This window comes from Jatropha curcas, chromosome 6 (assembly GCF_041381405.1).
Source record: "Jatropha curcas cultivar XTBG-Jc1 chromosome 6, XTBG_Jcur_1.0, whole genome shotgun sequence".
NCBI lineage: Eukaryota > Viridiplantae > Streptophyta > Magnoliopsida > Malpighiales > Euphorbiaceae > Jatropha > Jatropha curcas.
Genome location: NC_143156.1, coordinates 30,341,094 through 30,366,516, shown reverse-complemented (window position 1 = coordinate 30,366,516; position 25,423 = coordinate 30,341,094). Strand labels below are relative to the sequence as shown.

At 34.5% G+C, this 25,423-nt stretch overlaps 5 protein-coding genes across 6 annotated transcripts; 4 read left to right on the top strand and 1 right to left on the bottom strand.

Moving 5' to 3' along the window:
- Positions 1-528: 528 nt before the first annotated feature.
- On the bottom strand, positions 529-2,165 carry LOC105649180 (RING/U-box superfamily protein). The gene has a single exon (XM_012235754.4). It carries the CDS (start codon positions 1,628-1,630, stop codon positions 1,013-1,015), a length of 618 nt encoding a protein of 205 aa, XP_012091144.1. The 5' UTR covers positions 1,631-2,165; the 3' UTR covers positions 529-1,012.
- Positions 2,166-4,850: 2,685 nt separating this feature from the next.
- On the top strand, positions 4,851-8,706 carry LOC105649181 (Basic-leucine zipper (bZIP) transcription factor family protein). The gene is made up of 4 exons (XM_012235755.3): positions 4,851-5,649; positions 6,986-7,118; positions 7,307-7,391; positions 7,868-8,706. Exons 1-4 carry the CDS (start codon positions 5,141-5,143, stop codon positions 8,239-8,241), a joined length of 1,101 nt encoding a protein of 366 aa, XP_012091145.1. The 5' UTR covers positions 4,851-5,140; the 3' UTR covers positions 8,242-8,706.
- A 615-nt stretch (positions 8,707-9,321) lies between these two features.
- LOC105649182 (folate synthesis bifunctional protein, mitochondrial) lies at positions 9,322-12,575 on the top strand. Its single transcript, XM_012235756.4, has 3 exons — positions 9,322-9,689; positions 10,334-10,478; positions 10,864-12,575. Exons 2-3 carry the CDS (start codon positions 10,412-10,414, stop codon positions 12,315-12,317), a joined length of 1,521 nt encoding a protein of 506 aa, XP_012091146.1. The 5' UTR covers positions 9,322-9,689; positions 10,334-10,411; the 3' UTR covers positions 12,318-12,575.
- Positions 12,576-15,905: 3,330 nt separating this feature from the next.
- On the top strand, positions 15,906-17,275 carry EXPA8 (expansin A8). The gene is made up of 3 exons (XM_012235757.4): positions 15,906-16,139; positions 16,247-16,559; positions 16,645-17,275. Exons 1-3 carry the CDS (start codon positions 15,998-16,000, stop codon positions 16,946-16,948), a joined length of 759 nt encoding a protein of 252 aa, XP_012091147.1. The 5' UTR covers positions 15,906-15,997; the 3' UTR covers positions 16,949-17,275.
- Positions 17,276-18,081: 806 nt separating this feature from the next.
- LOC105649184 (uncharacterized) lies at positions 18,082-20,841 on the top strand. Of its 2 annotated transcripts, none has more exons than XM_012235759.4 (7): positions 18,082-18,492; positions 19,205-19,253; positions 19,349-19,451; positions 19,553-19,648; positions 19,745-19,813; positions 20,192-20,261; positions 20,532-20,841. In XM_012235759.4, the coding sequence occupies exons 1-7, from the start codon at positions 18,121-18,123 to the stop codon at positions 20,604-20,606; spliced, it is 834 nt and encodes a 277-aa protein (XP_012091149.1). In that variant the 5' UTR covers positions 18,082-18,120; the 3' UTR covers positions 20,607-20,841. The 2 variants fall into 2 exon arrangements, with proteins under 2 accessions (XP_012091149.1, XP_012091148.1); XM_012235758.4 differs by having other exon boundaries at positions 18,083-18,492; positions 19,739-19,813.
- Positions 20,842-25,423: the final 4,582 nt, after the last annotated feature.

The window sequence follows — 25,423 nt, the reverse complement described above, 5'->3', positions numbered from 1 at the left end:
TAGCCACTTCTATTTTTCCAAAATGGTTAGATGTGGAAGCATGGATAAAGATCCTATGCTCTTTAATCTTTATCATGTTTTCAAAAAGCAAGGGGAAAAAATTAATCAACTTTATTACAATTGTCGTATTAAGATTTAAGATTGTGAATTTATAAAATGTACCAGAAAAAAAAAAAAAAAGGATCAACTTCCTAAATTGGATGGTTCTCACATAGGAATTAAATGCTTGCTTATGCAAAAATTTGTCTCAAGTAAGAAAAAAAAATTGAATTTTAATTAATTAGGAAAAAGAATAATAATTTGTTTCAATTATTATTTCTGAATGAATATAAGAAATGAGAGAGTGAATTTTGAATCTTTGCACAATTAGTATAATTTGCATCTACCGCATTATAATTAGAGGTTAAAAATGAATAATTGAATAAATAAACCAAGACAGAAATTCTTAATTTAAGACATCAAACTTGCTTTTATACAATAGAACCCTTCTTTAGATGAACCAATTAGTGCCACAAACAAAACAAGACAAGACATAAATTAATGTTGAATTATAATAAAAATGTTAAAAGGCATTTTAACACATAGTAATAAGCAAACAAGAAAGAAACCTTCTAATTAATCAAAGATGGATCAATTTTCTGATCCATAGCACTAAACTAAACATCTACAAACAAACTTTTTCCTCTCATAAACCTTTAACTGAAGCTTCACATCTCTCTCTTTCTGTATATAGATATTCATAATTACATCAATTAACCAACTAAAAATTTAAAATAAAAATTTCAAATTAAGAAAAACCCTTAATTTCATTAATTACCCTCTAGGTACTTGGTTAATTATTCATGTATTTGCAGTCATAATCTATGATGCATAGCAACATTTAGCTATAAGCATTTTTCGCCGTTCGAAAACATTTTCACTTGTCTGTTTTTCTCCATATAAAATAATATTTCTCCGTGTAAAATTATATTTTAAATGTAGTTTTCGCGTTTCCGTGCAAGGTAGATCATAATTAACCTACCTCATCTGCAGCCATAGGCACATGATCAGTTCTGATCCCACCAGTATGAGCTTCTGCATCAACAGAAATAGCCACCATTACTTGTCCAGAAGCAACTGCTGGTTGCTCTATCAATGACTGTCTACAAGTAGGACAAGAAGAATGTGAAACCAACCAAGTGTCTATACACCTTACATGAAAACCATGGCTACATTTTGGCAAAACTCTAATTTTCTCCCCATCCATAAACTCTCCAAGACAAATTGCACAATCTGTAGCTATTATTTGTATTCCATCTCCTGCTGAACCATATATAACTACAGGAATTTGTCTCAATGCGCTTTTTTTAAGCCCAGTTGCTGCTAAACGAGCTGCTGCCTCATCAGCTGTCTCGAAGCTAAACCTTCTGCTACACCTTAATGCACAGCGAACTATTGAGTTTAACCCAAGTGCACATATTAATGCACAGAGCAAAGCTGCTAATATAATAACCATATTTGTGTCAAAATTTGCTTCATTAGTATAGCTTCCACTGCGCGCTCTGCTTCCATCTGAGGTTGGTGCTGTACTGCTTGATTGTGTATCAAGAAGTAGTCTATGAGGGCGATGGTAATTATGACTGCTTACCATTGTTAACTCGTATAACCAAGAAAAGATAAGTCTTTTTACTCAAAATTTCTGCAACTTCTTTGATGGAGAAGAAAAGAAAACAATTATCCAAATAGGGTCGAGATTATCTCATCATGGCTCCAAGGCTTCTTCATATTAAATCGAACAACAAAAGAAACTGAAAGTGAAGAGTTCATTTCAGTTCCTTGTTCTTGAAATAGAAAAGGGTAGAGTTTATCTGTTTATGGGTTTAGAAGTTTCAACAGAGAGAGAGAGAGAGAGAGAGAGAGAGAGAGAGATGTATATGTAAAGGGAAAAGAAAGAAAAAGAAGGTGTTGCCTTTGTTTAGGTTCTTGTTGATCTCATAAAATAAGGAAAGAGGAGTTGAATAGTAGCAACTAGCTAGAAACTTGACAACATGAATGGACTTTCTGGTTTCTAAAAGTAACAAATATGGAGGAAGGATAGCTTAATTAAGCTGAAAAAATTACTGATCTGCAAAGGAATTATATTTAGTAGAAGAAGAAAGGATAGCTTAAAATTTTCTTGTACTAGTCTTTCTTTGGTGTCTTTTCACTCCATTATTATTGAGATGGGGAAATGACAATTAGAAGGATTTTTTTTTTTTTTTTTTGGAAAAATTAATAATAATTAAAAGGGTAGCTAAGAATTTAGTTGATTTATGGTACCTAATCCTAATTAATTGTTCTAAAAAAATTATATTATTATATGGTTTTTATATTCTTGAGGACCAAATCCTTCTCCCACTCTTCCTTTAATCAAAAGATGGTTATTATGGCCAAAATACTTTTCATCTTTGGATCCCTTTGTATGTATGTATATATTTAATTAGATGCTAGCTACCAATGTTGTCACCTCTTTGTACAACATTAAATCATATATACTATAATAATTGAGAATCATTTTATATTTTTATAAGAAATAGAAAGAACAATCAAATTACATCTTATTCACGTATTGTTTTTCCTCTTTGACAAGGAAAGACTTCACCTACTTGTAAAAGAGGGCACATGGAGATCGTGTGGACAAGGAGTAGTTCTTCCATGGCTAAACTACACTGGCTATAACCTTGTAATTATAAGTCCCAATCCTGTGGACCCTAAACGACAACATCTGTCTCTCTATGCAAGTTTCATCATTCAGGGCCATGAACCATGTCTGTCCCTTCACCTACTTTTGCTAACCCTTATTAAAACCAACACCCTTTTTAGGTGAAGTAAATCAAAAAACAGTTGCGATACAAACACAACCCAATTCCAAAACCATGTGCCCCCAACTTTCTCCATATCTTCGACCCATCTATGGTTAGGGTAAGGGATAGTGAAATACTTGAATTCTTAAATTCAAACCTGAATCAAGTTTGTCAAAATCGGATCAGATCGAATCTTACTCACTATCTAATCTATCAAAATTAGATAGCATGTCGGACAGGTCGAATAAATTTATCATCCCTACTCATGGAAGATAGACTAGAATTTGAGAGCCAACCCTTATGATAGGTTCTTTGCCTGAGATTATACACAATAGGTGCTTTAGAACCAAAATAAACTACTAGGTAATCCCTCGTTAATACAATTTTTTTATGCTATAATTAATGAAACATAAGATAATTATTTGATTACATTACACTAATATTTTTCTTTTTGACAATTACACTAATAATTATTGGATCTTAAGATGTGGTATGCTAATATTAGGGTAGGAGTTTACTTAAGTGGAGATTAGCATTTAGCTAGGTGGGTATTGATGAGATGTGGACCATTGTGCCATTAGTGGTTCAACCATTACTTCCTATCTCTCTAATAATGTTCTCTTTCTCTCAACTTTTTAGTGTTTCTCATCACTGTTTTCTATCCAAGGGTGCCCTATGGACTACGAGGAAAGTGCATCCTCACATTACTTTTTTTCTTAAAAAAATTATTAAGTTCAATATATGTAAATTAATTTATTTTCTAGAGTAAAATAATTATATATAGCTTTGATCTACTTTAAACATATTTAAGAGACAATTACGTTGTATTCGATAAGAGCTTTTTAAGTAGTTTTTAGTATTTTGATTGGTTAAAATATTAAAAGCTATTTTATTATAGTGTTTAGTAATATACATTTGAACTAGTTTTTAGAAGTTACGGTAACATTTTATAAAAAGTTTAGGGTCTATTCAGTAAAATTAGTTATTTTAGTAACTATTAACTGCTTTAGTAGTGTTTAGCTATTAGCCGTTTAAGTAGCGTTTCATAAAATCTCTAAAAGCTAAACATTGCACGAGTTAATATTTTATAAAACACTACTTTAATCTCTAAAAATCGGTTCAAACGCCATGTTACCGAACACTACAAAAACTAGCAAAAACTGTTTAAAAAACTGTTGTAGTAACGTTTAACTTTTAACGTTTTATGAAAAACTATTCAAACAACTACTAACTATTCAAACAACAAAAACATTATTAAAACAGCTAATAATTATAAAATATTAATTTTGCGGCTTAATTAAAATGGGAATATAATTTCACAGCAAAGATGAGCACTTAATTGTTAATTATACTGAACTAAATCACTCTCTTTTGGCCCACAAAATATGTATCATGTTGATTTAAATCATTCCTTAGCTGTTAGCAACTTTTGTGCTTAACAAGAGAAAATGACTTTTTTTTTTTTTAATTAAAAGAAAAAGGAAAAGAGAAAGATCCTTTGAGAAATATCTTGAGTATAAAGTAAATGCAATAGAGTGTTCTTAGAATTTAATTATCTATTTCTCGATTTTCATCAATCAATTTATTTTTCTTTTTTTAAAAAAAACCCTTTAATTACTTGTCCCTATTAAATGCACATGCTAGTGATAAGAAATAAATAGTATATAAATGGTTTTTTTTTTTAATTTATAAATTATTTTAAAAATAGATAGTTAAATATTTGGTAAAAATTATTTAATTTAAGTACTTGGTTAATAAAATGGTTAAAAGTAAATTAATTTGTTACAATAATAATAATAATAATTTGTTAGAAACCAGGAGAAGGTAATGTTTTTGAAAGATAAATAATTATAAATAAGAGTAACTTTTTATTTATTTAAAGTAGTTTTTTAAGATTATAATATCACTAACTTTTATATAATTCTCTTTTATTTTTAATATTAAAAAATTGTGGATAAAAATTAAAAGAACTATTTCTGCAATAGAACAAAGTTAAAAAAGTAAATGAAAGATAAAAAAGATTGTAGTAAAAAAATATATAAAAAAAGTGAAAAAATAATTACAGGATTCGCAGGAGGAAGGGCCAAAAGCGTATATGTACTCAAAAGCAAGGAGGGATTTGTAATTTATCCGAAAAATACAGCAAAACGGCACGGCGTAACGTCTTTCCAGTGAAAAAAAACACAGACAGGCGCTCTTTTCATCTGTGTAACCCGCGGTGTGTATGGCCATGAGACTCGTCGAAGAAGAAGAAGCAGCAGCAGTAGCAGCAACAGAAGCTGAAACCCATTGAGAGTTGAAACATTTCATTACCCAAAATGCAGGATCCAACAAACACAAACAACTCTAAACCAAATCCAACGTTAGAAACACAAAACTTTCCTCATGGACAACCATTTTCTTTCCGGAGCTCTGGTCACCGGCGGGCACACTCCGAGGTCCATTTCCGGCTTCAGGAAGATCTGGATCTCGTCACAGATCCATTCGAAGGACCATCTGGAAGCTCCTTCGATGAGCTTGGATCCGAGGACGACCTCTTTTGCACCTACATGGACATTGAAAAGCTCGGATCCAGACCCGAGGAAGGTCCTTCGGGTCTGAAACTTGACAATGCGGTTAATGGGTTAACTGATGGTGGTGGGGTCCAAGTAGGAAGAATTGGCGGCGGGGTGGTCGATGCGGATGAAGAAAAGAATGTGAGGCCAAGACATAGGTATAGCAATTCGGTTGATGGGTCTTCGTTTTTGGAGTCTATAGAGGCCAAGAAAGCTATGGCTCCTGATAAATTAGCTGAGCTGTGGACTCTCGATCCAAAACGAGCCAAAAGGTTTTCCTTTTCCTTTTTATCCTCTTTTACGTTCGTGGGAAAAAATGTTTTGGTTGTCTGGTCAATTTGCAATTGGTTTTAAAAGATCTTTTTTTCCCCCTTAAAAAGTTGATGTCACCGCAATTCTATATAAAGTTGGTTGCTTTTGAGAGACAATGTATTTGGTTTGACGCAAATGAGTAGTTCTTATTTTTCCTTGAACTGAACCGGTTGCGTTTTTGATATGTTTCTGTTGGACTATGGACTATCCTTTAAGCCTTGAGTGAAAATTGGGTTGGTATTTGGTGCGGTTTTTTTCGCCTCACGCATTTCTTTATGCTTCTTGCAGCCCTCTTTTTGCTATCAAGAATGTGTAAATGTGAAACTTCTGAGCTTTCAGTCAATGTTCCGAGCTGTTTTTGTTTTGTTTTTATGAAAGCATAACGGTCTCTTGATCCAATGCATGACAAAAGATCTATTGTGTTTATAGGCAATTTGTTCATTGATTATTTAGTTTGTGACATATTATTAGGAACTCTATCACTGTCATTTCTGAAGATGCGGCACTAAATCAGTGGAAACAAAATTGACCCATATTGCTAACCTTATTAATTTGGGTTAAAGCTTAGTTGCGTTCAATTTGATGAGAGGATAAGAGCTTCTTTTGGGGCGCTGCTCTATTGAACAATGATATAATGGAGGTTGATGGCATGGGAATATTCTATTGGGGTTTTAATAGACATGTAGGCAGTACTGTCTTTGATGAGAGGCCCATGAAATCATACCATCTATTAATTTGATTGCTAACTTGGCCTCTGTTTTCTTTTCTTTTATTCTCTATCTGTGGATTGTGCATGTTTTTTGTCTCTTAACTTTTGTTGGCCAATTAAGCTCAAAAAATTTCGTTCTCATATATATATATATATATATATATATATATATTAATAATATGTTCCAGGCATATTAATATTTTTAGTTTGATTTGATGTTACTTTATGCTATGTCATAATCAGTGCACCTATGCAAAAATATGATCCGGCTGCTACCTTCAAAATCTTTGATTGCAGAGCAAATGAAATAATGCTTTGAAGTTGAATAGACAAAATGAAGGGATGCACTGGCTTTGGATATGTTTCTTGTATCATAATAATCTACTTCCGGTGAAGGAGGCTCTTTTGGTTTATTACAGTTGTTCCGCATATTAATTTGTTGTACTAAAGTATGAAATGTATTCATGAACCTCTAAGGACCTGTTTCTCTAGTAATCAAGGAAATTTGTTTTCCAAATTTGTCACTGTTTCAAATGGTGGAAATGGGTGTGCACTCTTTTTTCTTCTGAAACAAGTAATTTATGCAGGATTATTGCAAATCGGCAGTCTGCTGCTCGGTCAAAAGAAAGGAAAGCCCGCTATATATCAGAACTTGAAAGAAAAGTGCAGACCCTTCAGACAGAAGCAACTACACTTTCTGCACAACTCACACTATTCCAGGTTTAGCACATATTTCATGGAAATAAAGAACATTGGTTCTCGTATTTGAAAAACTTAATGATTAGCCTTCTATATCTTTCCTGTTTTATGTTTGCTCTTGTGGTCAAAAACACATTTCAGGTTATGTAAGAGCTTGAATTTTTTTTTCTTTCAATGCCATTTATTTATGGTCTTCTGTTCTCTTTCAGAGAGATACAACAGGTCTATCTACTGAGAACACAGAGCTTAAGCTTCGGTTGCAAGCTATGGAACAACAGGCTCAATTACGTGATGGTATGTTTTATCTTATTTAGTGTTGGACATATTTTTTAATGAAAGTTCCCAATAGGCAATCTAGGGACCATTCCACTTGCTATGTAATTGAACAGTCTATGCGTTGACCTAGTGATTATATGTTTTCAAGACTTACCATGTTTTTCAAAACATATGGGAATGATGTTCTGAATTGTAATGATAGCTTTCTACATGTCGTTACTGTCAAACTGTAACTGTGGGTTAGCCTTGCTGCAGTGTGGACCACTATCTGGGGTTCCAGTGCTTGGAATATGTGATTTCTCATTATTATTGGCAAAAGCTTCTAGTCAACATTTTACAATCTAAGAGTGTGGGATGCAATGAGAAATGACATATTTCTCCTTGTAGATTTTCAATATAAAAATGTACTAAAAAAAATAAACCACTTTTCTCTGATTTGGCTTCATTTAACATATAGTAGGAACGTTTATTAACTGCAACTCTCTGATATGCAGCTCTGAATGAAGCACTAAAGAAGGAAGTAGAGAGACTCAAACTTGCCACTGGAGAAATGATGACGCCAACGGATACCTATAATTTAGGAATGCACCATATGCCATACACCCAATCTTCCTTCTTTCTGCCCCAGTCTCAAACTAGGATAGTTAACAGCCAAAACATGCAGATGCCTCAGTTTCATTCGTTCCAGTCCAACATGTCAACTCCACTTCAACCTATGGGAGGTTCATCTCATTCACATGCCTTCCCGGATATGTTGCAGCAGGATCCTTTGGGACGATTGCAGGGGCTTGATATAAGTAGCAGAAGCACGCTTGTAGTTAAATCTGAGGGTCCGTCACTTTCTGCCAGCGAAAGCAGCAGCCTTTGATGCAAGCTTTTCTGATCAACACTTCACTTCATCCTATTTCTTGGATTGTTTATAGACTGACCATATTGACAGCCTAAGGTAATATTCTTTCGGGTTCGATTCTTTCTTTGTAGTGGGATTCTTTGTTGTTAATTCATCATCTCTTTAAGATACGAGGTTTTGTCTCTGTTCAAATCAAAATTGTATTTTGTCGGGGTTGTTGCTGGAATAGAAGGTTGTTCCTGGCAGAAATGCATCCTTGCATACAAAGTGCCCCAAGTTAGATTTTATTTGTTTACTGTCCAAAATTTGTATTGCTCAGGAAAATGAATTTTTGTTCTTTGATTTCCTCATTATTTCAATGGCTGATCTTCTCGTGACGCCATCGGTTACAATTAAAATGTGCAACTATATGTACTGAATTTTCTCATGAACAATTCATTGTTGTGGAAGTTTTTATCAAGGAACAGACAGCTTTCATGTTCATATTCCTGAATGGATGAAAATTCTACTCTCCTGATGGTTTAATTCAATGTTCGTTACTTATTTTTTATGGCACTTTGACCCTTTCTGCACAGTAAATTTGGCTCACAATATCAAAGCAGTGCCCTAAGGGCTTGTTTGGATAGATTTTTTTGAGGGAAAGATGGGTAGTTATTTTTTTTATGATTTTTTTAACAGTAAAATCTTTTTCTTTTATTATTAATACCTAGGAAAAATTTAATATAATTAAGCATCCATGCCTGGGCCATCAGGTTCAACCGACAATGTTGAGTGAAAAAATCTGATAAAACATTACATCAAAATGAAGAATCTTCTCGAGCATTTTCAACCATCAAATTGATTCTTGGAGAAAGTTATGAATTTTATTATTTTTTTATATATCCATTTTTATTTTTCAAAATCTCAAATTATCCTCTCCATGTTTCTTCTATTTTAAACTAATTTAATATTAATAAATAATATTCTATTAAAAATTCTGATAAATTTATATAATTTCAAATAGTTTTGATAATTTTTATATTTAATCTTGCCTTATAATATTCCAAATCAAATAAAAAATACCTTTACCCTCTAATAATTTTTTTTATTATTATTTACTTTCTACTTGCCCTTGTTTATTGTTGTAACGTTTACCGAAAGAGTCAAGCTCGCAGTTCATGCATGGAAAAAAAGTTATGTCGTTTTTAAACACGAGGAATCGCTTTGTAAAGATTATCATCTAAACGACAGAAATCCGCCCTCCATCTGCCAATATTAGGTATTCAGTTAAGCAAAAGTACACCAAAGTTGCCAAAACGTACAAAAGCAGTGGTTGTTTTCGATGATTCTGAGGTTGGCTGCTTGAAATAAAATGCCTTTATATGTCTTGAGGCAACCAAAAGGAAGAACACATGAAGCATTGAAAGGGACTGAAGTAGCAAGGGAGAAGGAAAAAAGGGGCTCTCTTTCGTTCCAGATTTAAACCGGTATTCTTGTATATTTCTCTTTGGATTTTATTTAAGTAATTCTGATACCAAACTCGCTGCTTTTTAGTCGTGCTCGGTGTTGCATACAAACTGTTCGACAAAAAATCTATATGAAACCCTTGAAGCTGTCATCGAGATATTAATTAATTTGATAACTCAGTTGTTAATTTTTTTATCCCCCCAAATTATAACATTTCTAAGGTGAGTTAGTGGTAGTATCTGAACAAGCGATTTTACATGAAAAAAATAAAAGAACTGGTAAAGCTTCCTCTTTCAATGGCTTTGCATGTCAAGTGACTCATTCTAATTCCTCTTAGAGAGTATGGGGGTGAAAAAAGTAGGGATATTCGGTTTTCCAAAACCCATTACAAAAATAAGCATTTTGGGTAGTGCACGTTAATCTGTTAATCTGTTAAAATGACTGACTAACAAGGAAAGAAAAGTAATGCTTGGAGATAGATGGAATAAACGCATATTTGTTTGTGGAAGAGATTTTAGAATTAATGCGTCTCAGTGAATTCCATGCGCTTGCAACTGATAACTCTTTTAATTGGGGTGCGTTTGATAAAAATGTGCCCTATATTTTTTTCATGTATGCTATCCATTGAGCTGACTTACTGAGGTTTATGTATTTTGCAATACAGGACATATTTGATACTGAAGAAGGCTACAGGTCGAATAGTTAAAATGAACTTTTTGTTTTTTGAGACCTCTCTCCTAATATGAGCCTCTTCAAGCGGCTGATACCCACCAAACAAGGGCTTGGTGATGCCATAAATCACTTGAGGGGTAATAATGTGTATACACTCTTGATGGTTCAAAGTTACTTTTTATTGGCTTTTAAATTACACTGTTGATTTATACTGTGACCAGGTATCTGTGTGCTATTTTGGATTTGGTGGCGTCTGTCCTGATAGATCGTTCTTGTGTCATCTAATGTGGGTTGTGTCATTTGTTTACTTGTTTGGATGAGTTCTAATAGGGAATTCAGTAAAGGAAGATAGAAATTAGTGTATATAATCTGGCAAATATGTTTGGATGAGTTCTAATAGGGAATTCAGTAAAGGAAGATAGAAATTAGTGTATATAATCTGGCAAATAAAACTTTTTTTTTTTCAATACTATGAAGGATACTAGGTTTGGTCCTTTGATAGTTGTTTCATATTCTTTGCAGGACCTTCTTTTTGCCTTTTCCATTCAGCATCAGATAGTAATATGGAACTTCATTCTCAAGACCAGGAAGTAGTAATTGCTTTGGGAAGCAATGTGGGTCAGAGACTCCATAATTTCAACAAAGCATTACAGATGATGAAGCAATCTGGCATTAATATTACTAGACATGGTTGTTTATATGAGACAGCACCTGCCTATGTGACTGATCAGCCTCATTTTCTTAACTCAGCTGTTAGAGCTGTTACGAAACATGGTCCACATGAGTTGCTGGAAGTGCTTAAGAAGATTGAAAAGGATATCGGCCGTACTGCTGGGATAAGATATGGGCCAAGGCCAATTGATTTGGATATATTGTTCTATGGAAAGTTCAGAATTGATTCGGCGACACTCACTGTCCCTCATGAGAGAATATGGGAGAGACCATTTGTAATGGCCCCATTGGTAGATTTACTGGGATCAGACATTGAGAATGATACAGTTGCTTGCTGGCATTCTTTGTCGAGGCATTCTGGTGGACTTTTTGAATCATGGGAGAAATTGGGTGGTGAACACCTTATTGGGAAGGAAGGGTTGAAAAGAGTTATACCAATTGGAAATCACTTGTGGGATTGGTCACAGAAAACTTCTGTGATGGGTATTATTAATTTAACCCCTGATAGTTTTAGTGATGGAGGAAAGTTCCAGTGTGTGGATTCTGTAGTTTCTCAGGTCCACTTGATGCTTTCAGAAGGGGTAGATATTATTGATTTTGGAGCTCAATCAACAAGGCCAATGGCCTCTAGGTTATCTCCTCAGGAAGAATTAGATAGACTAATGCCTGTCTTAGAAGCGGTCGTTAAAATACCTGAGATGAATGGAAAGCTCATATCTGTGGACACTTTTTACTCTGAAGTTGCTTCAGAAGCAGTCAAAATGGGAGCGCAGCTTGTAAATGATGTTTCTGGTGGACGGTTGGACCCAAACATGACTAAGGTTGTTGCTGGCCTGGAGGTTCCTTATGTCACAATGCACATGAGAGGAGATCCAACTACAATGCAGAATACTGAGAACCTGCAATATGATGACGTTTGTAAGCAGGTTGCATCTGAGTTGTATTTGAGGATTAATGATGCAGAATTATCAGGCATCCCAGCTTGGAGGGTTATCATTGATCCTGGAATTGGATTCTCAAAGAACACTCGGCAGAATTTGGACATACTCATGGGATTGCCAACTATTAGAGCAGAGATTGCAAAAAAAAGCTTAGCCTTGTCTCATGCTCCTGTACTCATTGGACCTTCCAGAAAGAGATTCTTGGGTGAAATTTGCTCTCGCCCTGCTGCAATTGAAAGAGATCCTGCAACCATTGCTTCCATCACTGCCGGGATTTTGGGAGGAGCGAACATTGTGAGAGTACATAATGTTAGAGATAATGTAGATGCTGTGAAGGTATGTGATGCCATGCTGAAAAAATAAAGCTCTGCTCCATAATTATCAGACAATAATTTAATTTCTTTCTTTCTGAACACTTTGCTCTGCGTTTTAGTCCGCCACCCCTCTTATTGTCTGCATCATTCTTATGAGAGTAGAAGAATGGTGTTGCCATTAATAGCGTGAGGCTTATGGTTCCCTTTGCTGCAAATCTCATGGAGATGCTGTTTCCATTGTAAACTTAATGTTTCAGTTTGTAAATTTTTTTGTTGTGCAATGGATGACACAGTTTAAATTGCTGCACTTCTGTGCCTTTTGTGACTTTTCTTATCAATTTTGTATTTCTTACAGATTCCCTTAGAATCTAGCTGATGTGGCCATCAGTGGACTCACACATTGCCACCTTAGCGCCACATGGACAGGCCATGTCATCATATAAAAAGGCTTAATGATTTTAAAAAATAAATGAATAAATAAATTTTGACCCTTTTTTTTCAATTTGGCTAATATTTTTAATTTTATCCATTAGTGTTAAGTTATTAAATCTTTAAACGTTAATAACATACTAAACCCTTAAATGGAAATGAAATGAAACAGAAATCTCATTTTGCCAAAACATTTTCACCAATCTTAGATGAAAAGGTGCAAAGGCTCAATTTACCTCTTTTTACACTTTTATCTATGGTAACTTCAACGTCAGTAGTAAATCATAAATGATAGAATATTACTCATTGGTCCAAAAATTTATCCTTTTTAGAACTTTAATTTTAAAATTTTCAAAACGATTTATATTTTAAGATGGAAGGAGTATTAATCATTTAATTCAGAAAAGTATTATTACGTGAGATGAGATGGGTAACTTAATTGAAGTTGAACTCAAACTACCAAATACAACTAAATTTTGACCTTACAAAGGTTTAGTTGGCCTACACTCCCAATCTCACATTAAAAGTCACATGGTGGGGATTGGACTCTAAATTTATGAAATGCTCCTATCTTGAAAATTCCAAGTGGGATTGTTTGCGGATAGAGTAAGCAAACCATGTTATGAACTAACCTTTAGAAAGTGACTATTGAAAACCCTAGTGGCTATTGTCCCTTCCATGTTGGGGTTTTGTTGGTGTCCTTCAACTACAACCCCTTGTGAGGGGCACTTTCATTTCCATCTCTAACCGACAACATTTTAGTTGGATGAAAAACCCATCTTCCTTTTTGTGGATATCATTTTAAGTTAGAAGCAAAGATTGTTCCTTTTTAGTGTTTTAGGATCACAAATTTAGAGTGCATATATAAGTTGTAAACATGAATAATATTTTTGAATGCACATATTGATGTTAGGACATTTCGCTTCGGTTGTTTTTTCTTTTTTCTTTTTTTATTTTTTTTCTAATCTCAAGAAATAATTCAATAAAGAAAGGAGAATAATTATAAAGTGAAGGTAGCAAAAGCATATTTATTACTTTAATTTTCAAGTGAACTTTCCATTCTTCTATGATGCGTTTTGTCGACAAATTAAATACTCCGTCAAGAAAAAATGTGCCCTTTGACGTTCCTTTTTGACATTGCCATTATTTTTTCTGTTTAGGAAGCCACAAATCTTGACCTTTACATGCAGACAAATCACATTGAACCTTGCAAAGTCTTTTCTTCTTTTTTTTTTTTTTCCTTATTCTTTTTTATTTTAAAAAATAAGTTTTGAGTATGAGATTTATTTAGTTTTGGTATTTGTGAGTATTTTTTTTATTATGGATTGAATTTTTAATTTTTGAAAGAGATTATATGTATTAAAAGTTTATAAAGTGGATTAATGAAATCTCGATTTTGGTGGCAATTGATTTCAATTTCCGTAAAATAAGAATACAAATTCGATCTTGAGAAATCCCATTTTATTTGGACAGTCTAAAATTATTTACGCTTTATGGTCCGATAAAAATTATGAAGCGGGAAACCAATCGTTATCCATTTCCTAGTCTTCCCATACGAAAGAAACAAAGATTGAAAGCTTTGGTTGAGGCTTAACAATTTCTGAGTATAAAAAAGAAACCAAAGTTGTACAATTAACATTATATTCCAAAATTTTAATTAATTAAATTAAACAAGAAACAAAAGTTCAATATCAACCAAACCATATCCTATTTGTTTTCAATATTGTCAAGTCAGCATCTCATTTTCTTTGCAATAACTTGTTAATTCACACATATCCATATTTTGTTTCTTGAATATTATTATTATTATTATTATTATTATTATTATTATTATTATTTAAAAAATTCTATTGATAGAAAACGATGCATGAATTAAGGGACCGCAAAGACCGGGAAAGGCATGTGCTTGTAACGTGGTAGGACCTAATTACACTATCAAATCCAAGTTTTTTTTAGTTATTTGATAATTAAATCATATAATTTTCGAAAGAAAATAATTAAGTAATGATCAACTAATAATACTTTGATTGAAAAAGGCTAATCATCCACGCATGATCTAAGTAACAAGTTTTCTTCTTCTGTGAAACTTTCTAAATTATAATTTCATCATCATCATACGTGTGCTTGTTATATTTTATTTATAAATAATTATATTATTTGTGATTAATGTTAATTAGTAATTAATGATTTATATAAAAAAGCTCATCTCTAATCATGTTTATTATTATTTATAGCAACCGACAATGATTATATTATATGATCAATTAAATGCCTCACTCATCTAGAAAAGGGAAAAAAAAAAAAATTAATATGTGGATAATATTTTTTTTATTAAAGGCGACTGCAGTTCTTCTAATTAGTCATCTACAATCTTTAAATTAAAAAAAAAAAGAAAAAATCAACCTAACAAGTTAGCACGTTATGCTTAGTTCTTTTTGTTTCTTTTTAAATTAAGATTAGTATCACGAATTAATTCTTATATATACCATATTGTATTTATTTTTCTACTATAGTTTTAAAATTATATATATTTTCTCAATATGCTAAGATTAGAAGATTTATACTTAAAGAAGAAATTAAATCAAACTTACTGATAACTAAATCAAATTAAAGACTTACTTATAGCTTTTGCCCACATGAGATGAACAAAACCTAAATATAGTTCTTTTATTTAATGCCTTGAAGCTTGTCATTCGCCGTTATGTCAAGAATGAACCAATTTTGTGTACCAAACGTGATTTGATGCTTAACTTCTAAAACTAAAACCTACCCACCAAATTAGACCGTTTGAAAATGAAAACCCTAAAATCCCATAATCAGAGGCATGAGAATTGTATAGGCTACTTGATTTGCGCAACTAATAAGGTAGTTATGAAGAAAATTTCCACTTAAATTACCACACGTAAGTAAGAGGAAACTAATACTATGAAATATACTAAGAACAAGTGAAACTGAACGTTGAAAAATGCATGTGCAAGTGGGGTCATAGGATTAGCATTTGGTATTCCAACTCAGAACATTTGCATGTGCAATTGGATTCTTGGAAATGACTTTGAATATAATAACATTTGAAAAAAAATAAAAATCACTTCTTTTTTGTGGCTTTGGCTCTCTTTCTAAGGCATGAGCTTTTGTTAACTTGTTTCTTGTTAGTCTCCATGTCCACATCAAATCCTATAGCTTCCTTTTACTATATAAGCATACTCTCATTTCCTTTGCTAAGCACTTAGCCCTCCACCGCCCCTTATCCCTCTCTCTCTCTCTCTCTCTCTCTCTCTCCCTCACAGAACTATACAAGAAATGGCCATTCCGACATTTTCTGCAGCTACCCTTCTACTCTTTGTGCTAAATTTATGCTTTAGAGGCACTTATGGTGACTATGGAGGCTGGCAAAGTGGCCATGCCACCTTCTATGGCGGGGGTGATGCTTCTGGCACAATGGGTAAGTACTCGGAAGAAAAGAAAGTGTCTTTCTTTAGTTATATCTGGCCAAAAACTAAAAAGAAAGCGTCTTTCTTTAGTTAATTGAAATGATTGTGTTCATTGTAGGTGGTGCTTGTGGATATGGCAATTTGTACAGCCAAGGGTATGGTACTAACACTGCAGCACTTAGTACTGCCCTATTCAACAGTGGATTAAGCTGTGGTTCTTGCTACGAAATGAGATGTGACAATGACCCTAAATGGTGTCTTCCTGGATCAATCATTGTCACTGCTACAAATTTCTGTCCTCCTAACTATGCTCTCGCTAATGACAATGGTGGTTGGTGTAATCCTCCTCTCCAGCATTTTGACATGGCTGAGCCTGCTTTCTTGCAAATTGCTCAATACAGAGCTGGGATTGTCCCTATTTCATTTAGAAGGTAAAAATTTATCTATATTTTTCTTTCTTTAAAAAAGAAAACTTTAGCTCCATAACTTAAGAAATTTATGGTTTGGTCTGAACAGGGTGCCCTGTGTGAAGAAAGGAGGAATAAGGTTCACCATTAATGGACACTCATACTTCAACTTGGTATTAATATCAAATGTTGGAGGAGCAGGAGATGTACATTCTGTGTCAATCAAGGGTTCAAAGACAGGATGGCAAGCTATGTCAAGAAACTGGGGCCAAAATTGGCAAAGCAATGGGTATTTGAATGGACAAAGCCTCTCTTTTCAAGTTACTACAAGTGATGGAAAAACTGTGACAAGCTATAATGTTGTGCCTTCTAACTGGCAGTTTGGGCAAACATTTGCAGGTGGACAATTTTAGACTTTTGAATTAATTAAAAAAATTAATTATTTGGCATTACATTTGTATATTTTAATGTTGTTTGTGTAAGGATATGAGAGTGTGGGGTTAGGGTTATAGCCTATAGGACAAGGTTGGTTGGCCCAAATGTGGCTGGCTGTTGGCTGAGGTGGTTTATTGGCACCCGCTTGGCCTTTTTTTCTTTTTGTCTTTTTAATTTTTTATTTTTATTACAAAAGCAAAAGTAATGATATGTAGTTAGTTTTTGAATAGGGATATTTCACCTTTGGCTGTGAAATATCATTCCTTTTCTCTTACATATATTTATGTTGATGAACATTTTGATTATCCTTTTGCATTTGCTCAATTTGAATCATAATAAGATCTCCAATTTCAATTCTCTTCTATTAAGTTTGCGCTGTTGCTCTTTTTTTCTACGTGATGCTAAAACAAATCGTGTTGTATCGGTTCTTATATGTGATGGGTGAACGAAAAATTAAATTAATTTAATTTGAAATTAAAAAAGAGAGTATACCAAACATTTTGTAATTAAATTTAGTAGAAATGGCTGTATTTTTTTTATAAACAAAGATGTGTAAACCAGTTGAATCAAGCTCGAATCTGTCAGGTTCAAAATTCGATTTGAAATTCGACAATTCTGAAAATTTCAAACTCGATTTTATTGATAGGTTTAATGTTTAAATAAATGTAAAATAAATATTATATATATACATATATATAAAAGTTTGATAGAACTTGACGAGCTTTCAATATGAACATCACTAGATTGAAGCTCAACTCATTTACTAACGAGTCGGCTCGAGTTTGATCCGATTTAAACTTTTTAAAACTTTTCTTGAACCGAGTTCGAATAGTTTGCAAGCTAGTTTGACTCGTTACAAATTATGGTGAGTGACTTGTGTCTTTGCCCTGGTTCTAAAGCCCATTTAACCACATTATTCTCTTGGCGACCTAATGGTGGTTTTTAAGGAAGAATGGACCTTTGTTGGGCTCAGGCTCATAGGCCTACACCTAGTAATTGGGCCAGAAGATATCGACTCGTCGTCTAAAACTCCGTTGTGAGTAAACGACGAGTCGTATTGTTCAGTGTATGACTTTAGGCCCATTACTCTTAGATCTTTACAGAGACAAAATCATAGCAAGAAAAATGATGTCCAAGGCAATGAAAGAAAATGACCTCACTCTGTAGAGGGCTTCTAGTAGTGGGAGCAAGACTATCACCAACTCCTCGATTCCTTTTGGCTGCTTCTCCTTATTATTCTTTCTCTTTCTCTATTAACAGCCTCAACCAACGATTTCTTGAAAGCAAATCAATTCATTATTGCCATCATCGCAGCCTCAACAAACGCCTTCTCCTTAGACTTCCTTTAACATCATCGTCTTCTATCATGTCCCAGATGGAAAGTTCTGCTGGGGTTTCTACCAAGGCATCCTTTGATAATGGAGGGGATACAACTGTTTTTCCTTTGTCTTCATCTAGTGTTCTCAAAATCAACAAGGGAGATATCACCAAGTGGTTCGTTGATGGCTCTTCTGATGCTATTGTAACTTCTTACCACTCTTCCTAATTAACAATATCAACTTTCTTGATCTGTGTGTGTTGCTTTCTTGATCACCTTTACTTGTTAATAATAATGCAAATAGCGTTTTCTTGCTATTGAAGACAATAATCTGGATATCAGTCTTGGGTGGAAGTAAAGTTAATAGCTTTACTTTGTTTTATTTTATTTTATTGATCTCGATATTAATCTAAGGTGGAAGTAAATTGGAGAGATGACTAAATTGATTTAGTAATTTTTACTTATAAAATATTAATGATGCAAACATTTGTTTTATTGTTATTGAACTCCAGGAGTCTCTGTGTGTGTGCGTGTGAATATGAGGTTTATTAAACTTCAAATCAATTGGGTTTGCTAATTAACCCTTCTTCATGGTTAATCATTCTGGTGCATGAATGAGTATTGGCTGGTAGTAAATTCAATTGCTTTACCTTGTTTGTTTTATTTCATTCAACTTAAGTTATGAAACACTTGAATCAGTTTGGTGATGAATTCAGTTTCCTAAGTTATTTGTTATAAATTTTAGATTTTTAAGTCATAAAGTTTGTGCAGTATAGCTATGAAGTTTTGAGGGATACAAATTTCCCGCATTTTTACTGCAAGGACTAAATGATTGCACAAATTGATATTTGAATTTTTCTACTTTAAATAATGGGAAGCAAGCATTTACAAAAAAAAAAAATGTTATCTTCTGCAGGTTAATCCAGCAAATGAGAGAATGCTGGGAGGTGGAGGTGCAGATGGAGGTAATCTTGTCTTGTATATTCTCCTTTACATTGTGCTCAAACCTTATTTCAAGTTTTGATTCAAACTTCTGACAAATTTCACCACATTTTGGTAGCTATACATAGAGCTGCTGGACCAGAACTCCTAGATGCATGTTATAAGGTCCCTGAAGTCCAACCTGGAATCCGTTGCCCCACAGGAGAAGCCAGAATCACTCCGTATGCTCTTGTTGCTTAAATTTGTTGTAATGTAGCTACCATTCCAACTTTGTATACATTTGTCAATAATCATTCAATAATAACATATTGCACATATGCAGAGGTTTCAAATTGCCGGCATCTCACGTGATTTACACTGTTGGTCCTATTTATGATACTGATAGCAACCCTGCAGCCTCCCTGAAAAATGCATACAGGTGTATACTAACTTGGGTTGTGTCCTTCTTCGTGAGTAGTTTTAATTAGAATTCTAAATAGGATCTCTTGTTTACCCTTAATTGTGACAGGAACAGCTTGACAGTAGCCAAAGACAACAACATCAAATATATTGCTTTTCCTGCTATATCTTGTGGTGTTTATGGGTAAGTTGGCTGAAGGGGACCACCAATTTTCTCGCTATCCAAATATATTTACTTAGATATCTGTTGTCAATGACAAAGAGCTTGAGTGTTGATCACATTGCACGACTTCCATATAAATGGGTGCTTTTGAATGCCCTCTAGGCTTTCTAACTATCTATTTGTAGTTTGAGGATTAGTTGATTGGAGAAGCATTATCTCAGTGATGATGGCTTACTGTCTGAAAGATATAGCCTAAGTAGGGTTATGAGCTCAAACTATTAATTATTGGATAAGATGCCATATTTTGAATTCCACCTAGTTTGGAGTCTGTAAAACCCATGTGGAGAGTTCATTTATCTCTTGAAAGTCATTGTTTTTTCTTTCTATTTGCTTTTTCAGGTATCCTTATGAGGAAGCTGCTGCAGTCTCTATATCCACAATCAAAGAATTTAAAGATGACTTAAAAGAGGTATCATTGCATCTGTATTTTGCTTCATGATATATACTCTAAATCACTTCATTATCTTGAAATCCAATAATCTCCATTCTCTATGATACTAGTCCATGACTTGGTGTAGTTCACCATATTTTTCCAAGACACCAATTCATAATCCATGACTAATTATCATCAGTCTCTTCTTGTAGAGGTCTCTGCCCCTATAATAGCAGAAATATATCATTTTCATTAATCACATGTTCATAAAAACTTACTGGTTTTACTTAATATCATTATTGGCAGGTGCATTTTGTTCTGTTCTCAGATGACATTTATAATGTTTGGTTAAAGAAGGCAAAGGAGTTGCTTCTGCCATAGCCTGTGCTGCAACTGGAACTTTGTATCGCATCAATGCGTTGGAGACAAAGTGAATAGTAATGGCTTTGGAATTTGATCCATCTTGGGTCTACGCGAATGTGTTTTTTTTCAAGTAATTGGGGTGAAGAGGGATTGCTGTGGACTGAATTTGAACACTCCCCATCATATATATTACTATTATTTTATATATTATGTTGATACCAATATATCATATAATAGTACTATTTTATATAAAGACTAATATTTAAGTCTTACACAGGAAAGACATATCATAAAGTAATAGTTTTTTCCTTTTTTTAATAAAAAAGTTCGTTCCTTTAGTTGGTTTGGCTCCTACCACTACTAGAGTTCAAACGCACAACCCATAACCTAAGAACAACTTAAAGCTCATCGAGTTAAAGTTGTCAAGTGCATTTTTTCTGTTTTTGGACGTTGCTTACAGAGTTTGGTTGAACCAGACAGGGGAACTTCTTCATCATTAGATTCATTCCTATACATAAATAAAATCATGTGCTGTTTTGTTGTTCAGTCAACATACACATTTTCAGAAATTGTTCTTCATAATCCATTACCTCCCGTTCTTTCAATCGAAGAAGATCAATGTATAATATACAACCGATCCTATTCTCAATTTAGAATCCATCCTATCTTCATCTTTCCCAAAGAAAATAGTCCCACTCCCACATGAAAACTTGCTCTAAAATTTAAGAATATATAGATCTTAAGCCCAGTTTCAAAAGCTCAGATGCTTATAGAAGATTATGAAAACACTCTGTTCTGTTCATCGTAATGAGGGAAAAGGGACAGCACCTACTCTTGTTCAGTCAAGAACCCACCCTCATAAGTAACACATAAGAAAGAGATGATCTCACCAAGAAGTTGAAACTCCGCAGACTTTGTGGTAGCACTTAGAACTTTTGAACCACAGACTCAACCGTCACGCTTATGCATCTTTGACCCTGTATAAACTCTTGTTGGATTCTAATAGTTACACTCACATCCACTACCTTATAGCGATTCGATACTTTTTCAACAATTTTCTGGATCATCCCGCCATATCTATCGACATGCTCTTCATATTTGCTATACAAGGCAGGAATTCTAATGGATAATTGCAATGGAGCAGAAGCTGGATCCGAAGCCGGCGAAGGCTCGGAGGGTGCTTCAGTTTCCACCATCTCTGACTCCTCTTCAGCCATATCGCTAACTGCTTATCCAAATTTAGGAACTTTTTATGGAAAAGTTGGAAAAGGTAGAAAGAGAATTAAGAAGATAACGAGTGATTTGTGATCGCAGAGAGAGTGGTGTGAGTGAGAGAGATTTACAAGTGAAAAAACTATTCATGACCATTGTCATTGTAGATCAGAACTCAATAGGGAGGAGAATAAAAAATGCCGAGGGTAAAAAGGGAAATTTGAGTTATGAGTTTCCCGTTCGAGAATAAGACTTTCATTTGAACAATGTCAATTAGACTTGATGGCCGAAGTCTACCTAAGGCATCAGCTCTGATATCAATTGTTGGGAATCATTTCTGATATCATTTTGTTGGATTCTCATAAAGAATTAAGAGAAAATTGACGCAGCGAAATAATCAAAATTGTGACATGCAGAAATTTACCTGGTTCACCCTCAACGGTTTAGGATACATCCACGGGAAAAACATTGAATAATTCTTTCACTATTAAAAATAGTAGGTACACTAAGAGAGTAATACAAAAATAGTGGTACTCCAAGTGTTTTTCAAAAACAACCCATAATAATTTTCTCACTATTTTCCCTCTCCTAGTTTTAGGAAACCCTTCCTAAAACTAGATAACTCTCTCTCTACATTTTTTTTTTTCTTTTTGCTGTGTGTTGTTTGAGGGAAATCTTCTCCTATTTATAGGAGAAGAGGATGCGTTAACTAATGCGTCCACCGACTGACGCATAATTAACGCATCCATCTTCAATTATTGGTGCAGCCTTCTTTAAAGATGGATTATCAAAAACGTGTTTTCCCTTTTTTTTTTTTTTTCTTTTTCAAAAGTGTGTGGGTCCCACTTAAGTGGGCATCGACATAATAAATCTCCCCTTGCACACTCAAGTGGGGACGTTAGCCATCATCATCCCTGCAGCTAACCGACAGCATTCGAACTTCTCCTTTGAAAGAATCTTCGTTAACATGATTGATCCATTTTCTTCTGTATGGATCTTCTCAAGTTGTAACAGCTTCATCTCCAACACATCCCTAATATCAATGTGTTTTGATCTTGAATGGAAGGAGGAATTCTTTCCAAGGTGAATTGCGCTTTGACTGTCATAAAATATCTGATACTATTCTTGATGAATTTCGAGTTCATTCAAGAATTTCTTCATCCACAGCAACTCCTTGCACGCTTCAATAATCTTGACTATCACGACACAACTCCCCCTGCAAATGTGATTAGATATCCTGAAAATCCATTTCACTGCAGTCCAATGTTCCTTTTCAAGATTTGAGAGAAACCGACTCACTACTCCAACTGAGTGAGCAATATCTGGCCGTGTACAAACCATGGCATACATCAAGCTTCCAACTGCTGAAGCACATGGAATCTTTTTCTTTTCTTCCTTCTATCCATCCGTACAAGGGCACTGTTTAGAACTCAATTTAAAGTGACTAACAAGAGGACAACTAACCGCTTTAGCATTCTCCATTCTAAACATTTGAAGTACTTTCTCAATGTACTTCTCCTATGACAACCATAATTTTTTGGCTCTTCAATTCCTTATAATCTTCATGCCAAGAATCTGCTTTGCTGGTCCCAAATCTTTCATAGCAAAAGACTTACTTAGCTGTATCTTCAAGCTAGTAATTCTGACCAACAAGCAACATATCAAACACACAGAGCAAAAACAATGTAGTCATCATCAGAGAATTTCTTCATAGAAACACAGTGATCTGAAGTAGTCTTTCTGTAGCCTCGCTTCCCCATAACAGACTCAAACTTCTTGTACCACTGTCTCAATGCCTGCTTCAAGCCGTACAGGCTCTTCCTCAGTTTGCAAACACAATCCTCTTTTTCTACGAAACCCTCTGACTGCTCCATGTATATTTCTTCTCCTAAATCTCCATATAGGAAGGTAGTCTTTCCATCCATTTGCTTGATTTTCAGATCAAAACTGACGGCCATTCCGAGCATTGTCCGAATGGATGTCATTTTCACTACTGGTGAAAAGATCAAAATCAATGCCCTTTCTTTGATTGAATCCTTTCACAACCAGTCTAGCTTTGAATCGTGGTTGGGAGCTGTGTTCTTCCTGCTTGATCCTGAACACTCACTTGTTCTTCAAAGCTTTCTTGCCTTTAGGCAACTTCACCAGCTCAAATGTTTCATCCTCATGCAAGGACTTCATTTCATCTTGCATGGCTTCAATCCAGTTTCTCTTGTGTTCATTTTCCATAGTTTCTTCAAAGCTTTCAGGTTCTCCCCCGTTAGTTGTCAGTACATACTCATTGACTGGATATCTAGTAGATGGTTGTCAGACTCTACTAGATCTTCTTAATGTTTGAGAACCTTCCAATGCTGGTGGTTGAACATGAACACCATAATCTTCATCTGGTTCATTCTGATTAGGAACTTCTGGATTTTCTAACTCTGGCACTTGTTCTTGTGGAACATTTTCTTCATCTCCAATTTGTCTGCATTCTATTGGAGGGACTCTCTGTATGTCTATTGAGTCTTCATCAGATCTATTGACACTCTGCTTCAATATATTCAATAGTTTGATCTTCAACAAATATAACATCACGATTTCTTATAATCGTCTTCTGGATTGGGTCATAAAACTTATAGCCAAATTGGTCTTGGCCATAACCAATGAATACACACTGTCTGATCTTGACATCAAGCTTAGACCATTCATCCTTCGGGATACCTGCGAAGGCTTTGCAACCAAACACTTGCAAATGATCATAGGAAACATCCTTTCCTAACCATACTTTCTCTGGAATATCATACTGTAGACGGAAACAGAGTGAATGCCGAACTGCTGTGAATAACACTGCACCCCAAATCTTTTAGACAACTTTGCATGGTGAGAGTAGATATCTGACTCTCTCCATCAAAGTTTTGTTCATCCTCTCAGCCAAACTGTTCAGTTGCGGCGTCTTAGAAAGTGTCGTTTGATATCGAATGTCATGCTCTTTATAGAAAGCATCAAATGACCTAGTGTATTCTCCACCTTTATCTGTCTTGATACACTTCAGCTTCTTGCCAGTCTGTCTCTCAACCAGGTTTAGAAGACTTCAATGTGTATACCCAGGTCTTCCTAGAATGGTCATCAATAAATATCACAAAATATCGATTTCCACCATATGACATTGTCAATGGTCCACACAAATCTGAATGAATCAGATTTAATACATTCTTCATTCTAGAAGGAGGGGTAATCTTGAAAGCTACTCTATTTAGCTTTCTCGCCATACAATCAGGACACTTGTCTAGGTGAACTTCATCCAATCCAGGTACTACGTTCTTTTTTGCCAAAGTTTTCTTACTCATGTGGCATAGTCGTTTATGCCATAATTCAATTGTACTGTCATTCTCCGCTACACTCAAAGCTACACTCAAAGTGTCTTAGGAGAGTTTCGCATGCATCACGTACAGCTTTCGGTCTTTAGCTACCACAAATGAACCTTTTGTGAGCTTCCACTGACCATTTCTAAAGGTGCTACAGAGACCTTTATCATCAAATCTGCCAACCGAGATTTGGACGCATGCTCGAAAGCCCATTCCTCATCAATCTTCTCTTCTGGTTTAGTTCAACTAAACACAGATAAATGCATTTTGATTACC

Excerpts from the sequence above, each read along its gene's own strand:
- LOC105649180 (XM_012235754.4), bottom strand. The coding sequence starts at position 1,630 with ATGGTAAGCAGTCATAATTACCATCGCCCTCATAGACTACTTCTTGAT.
- LOC105649181 (XM_012235755.3), top strand. The coding sequence starts at position 5,141 with ATGCAGGATCCAACAAACACAAACAACTCTAAACCAAATCCAACGTTA. Across the intron at positions 7,119-7,306 it reads CACAACTCACACTATTCCAG|AGAGATACAACAGGTCTATC; the intron begins GTTTAGCACATA and ends GTTCTCTTTCAG. Across the intron at positions 7,392-7,867 it reads ACAGGCTCAATTACGTGATG|CTCTGAATGAAGCACTAAAG; the intron begins GTATGTTTTATC and ends TCTGATATGCAG.
- LOC105649182 (XM_012235756.4), top strand. The coding sequence starts at position 10,412 with ATGAGCCTCTTCAAGCGGCTGATACCCACCAAACAAGGGCTTGGTGAT. Across the intron at positions 10,479-10,863 it reads TGCCATAAATCACTTGAGGG|GACCTTCTTTTTGCCTTTTC; the intron begins GTAATAATGTGT and ends TATTCTTTGCAG.
- EXPA8 (XM_012235757.4), top strand. The coding sequence starts at position 15,998 with ATGGCCATTCCGACATTTTCTGCAGCTACCCTTCTACTCTTTGTGCTA. Across the intron at positions 16,140-16,246 it reads TGATGCTTCTGGCACAATGG|GTGGTGCTTGTGGATATGGC; the intron begins GTAAGTACTCGG and ends TGTTCATTGTAG. Across the intron at positions 16,560-16,644 it reads GTCCCTATTTCATTTAGAAG|GGTGCCCTGTGTGAAGAAAG; the intron begins GTAAAAATTTAT and ends TGGTCTGAACAG.
- LOC105649184 (XM_012235758.4), top strand. The coding sequence starts at position 18,121 with ATGACCTCACTCTGTAGAGGGCTTCTAGTAGTGGGAGCAAGACTATCA. Across the intron at positions 19,649-19,738 it reads TCCCTGAAAAATGCATACAG|GAACAGCTTGACAGTAGCCA; the intron begins GTGTATACTAAC and ends TAATTGTGACAG. Across the intron at positions 19,814-20,191 it reads ATATCTTGTGGTGTTTATGG|GTATCCTTATGAGGAAGCTG; the intron begins GTAAGTTGGCTG and ends TTGCTTTTTCAG.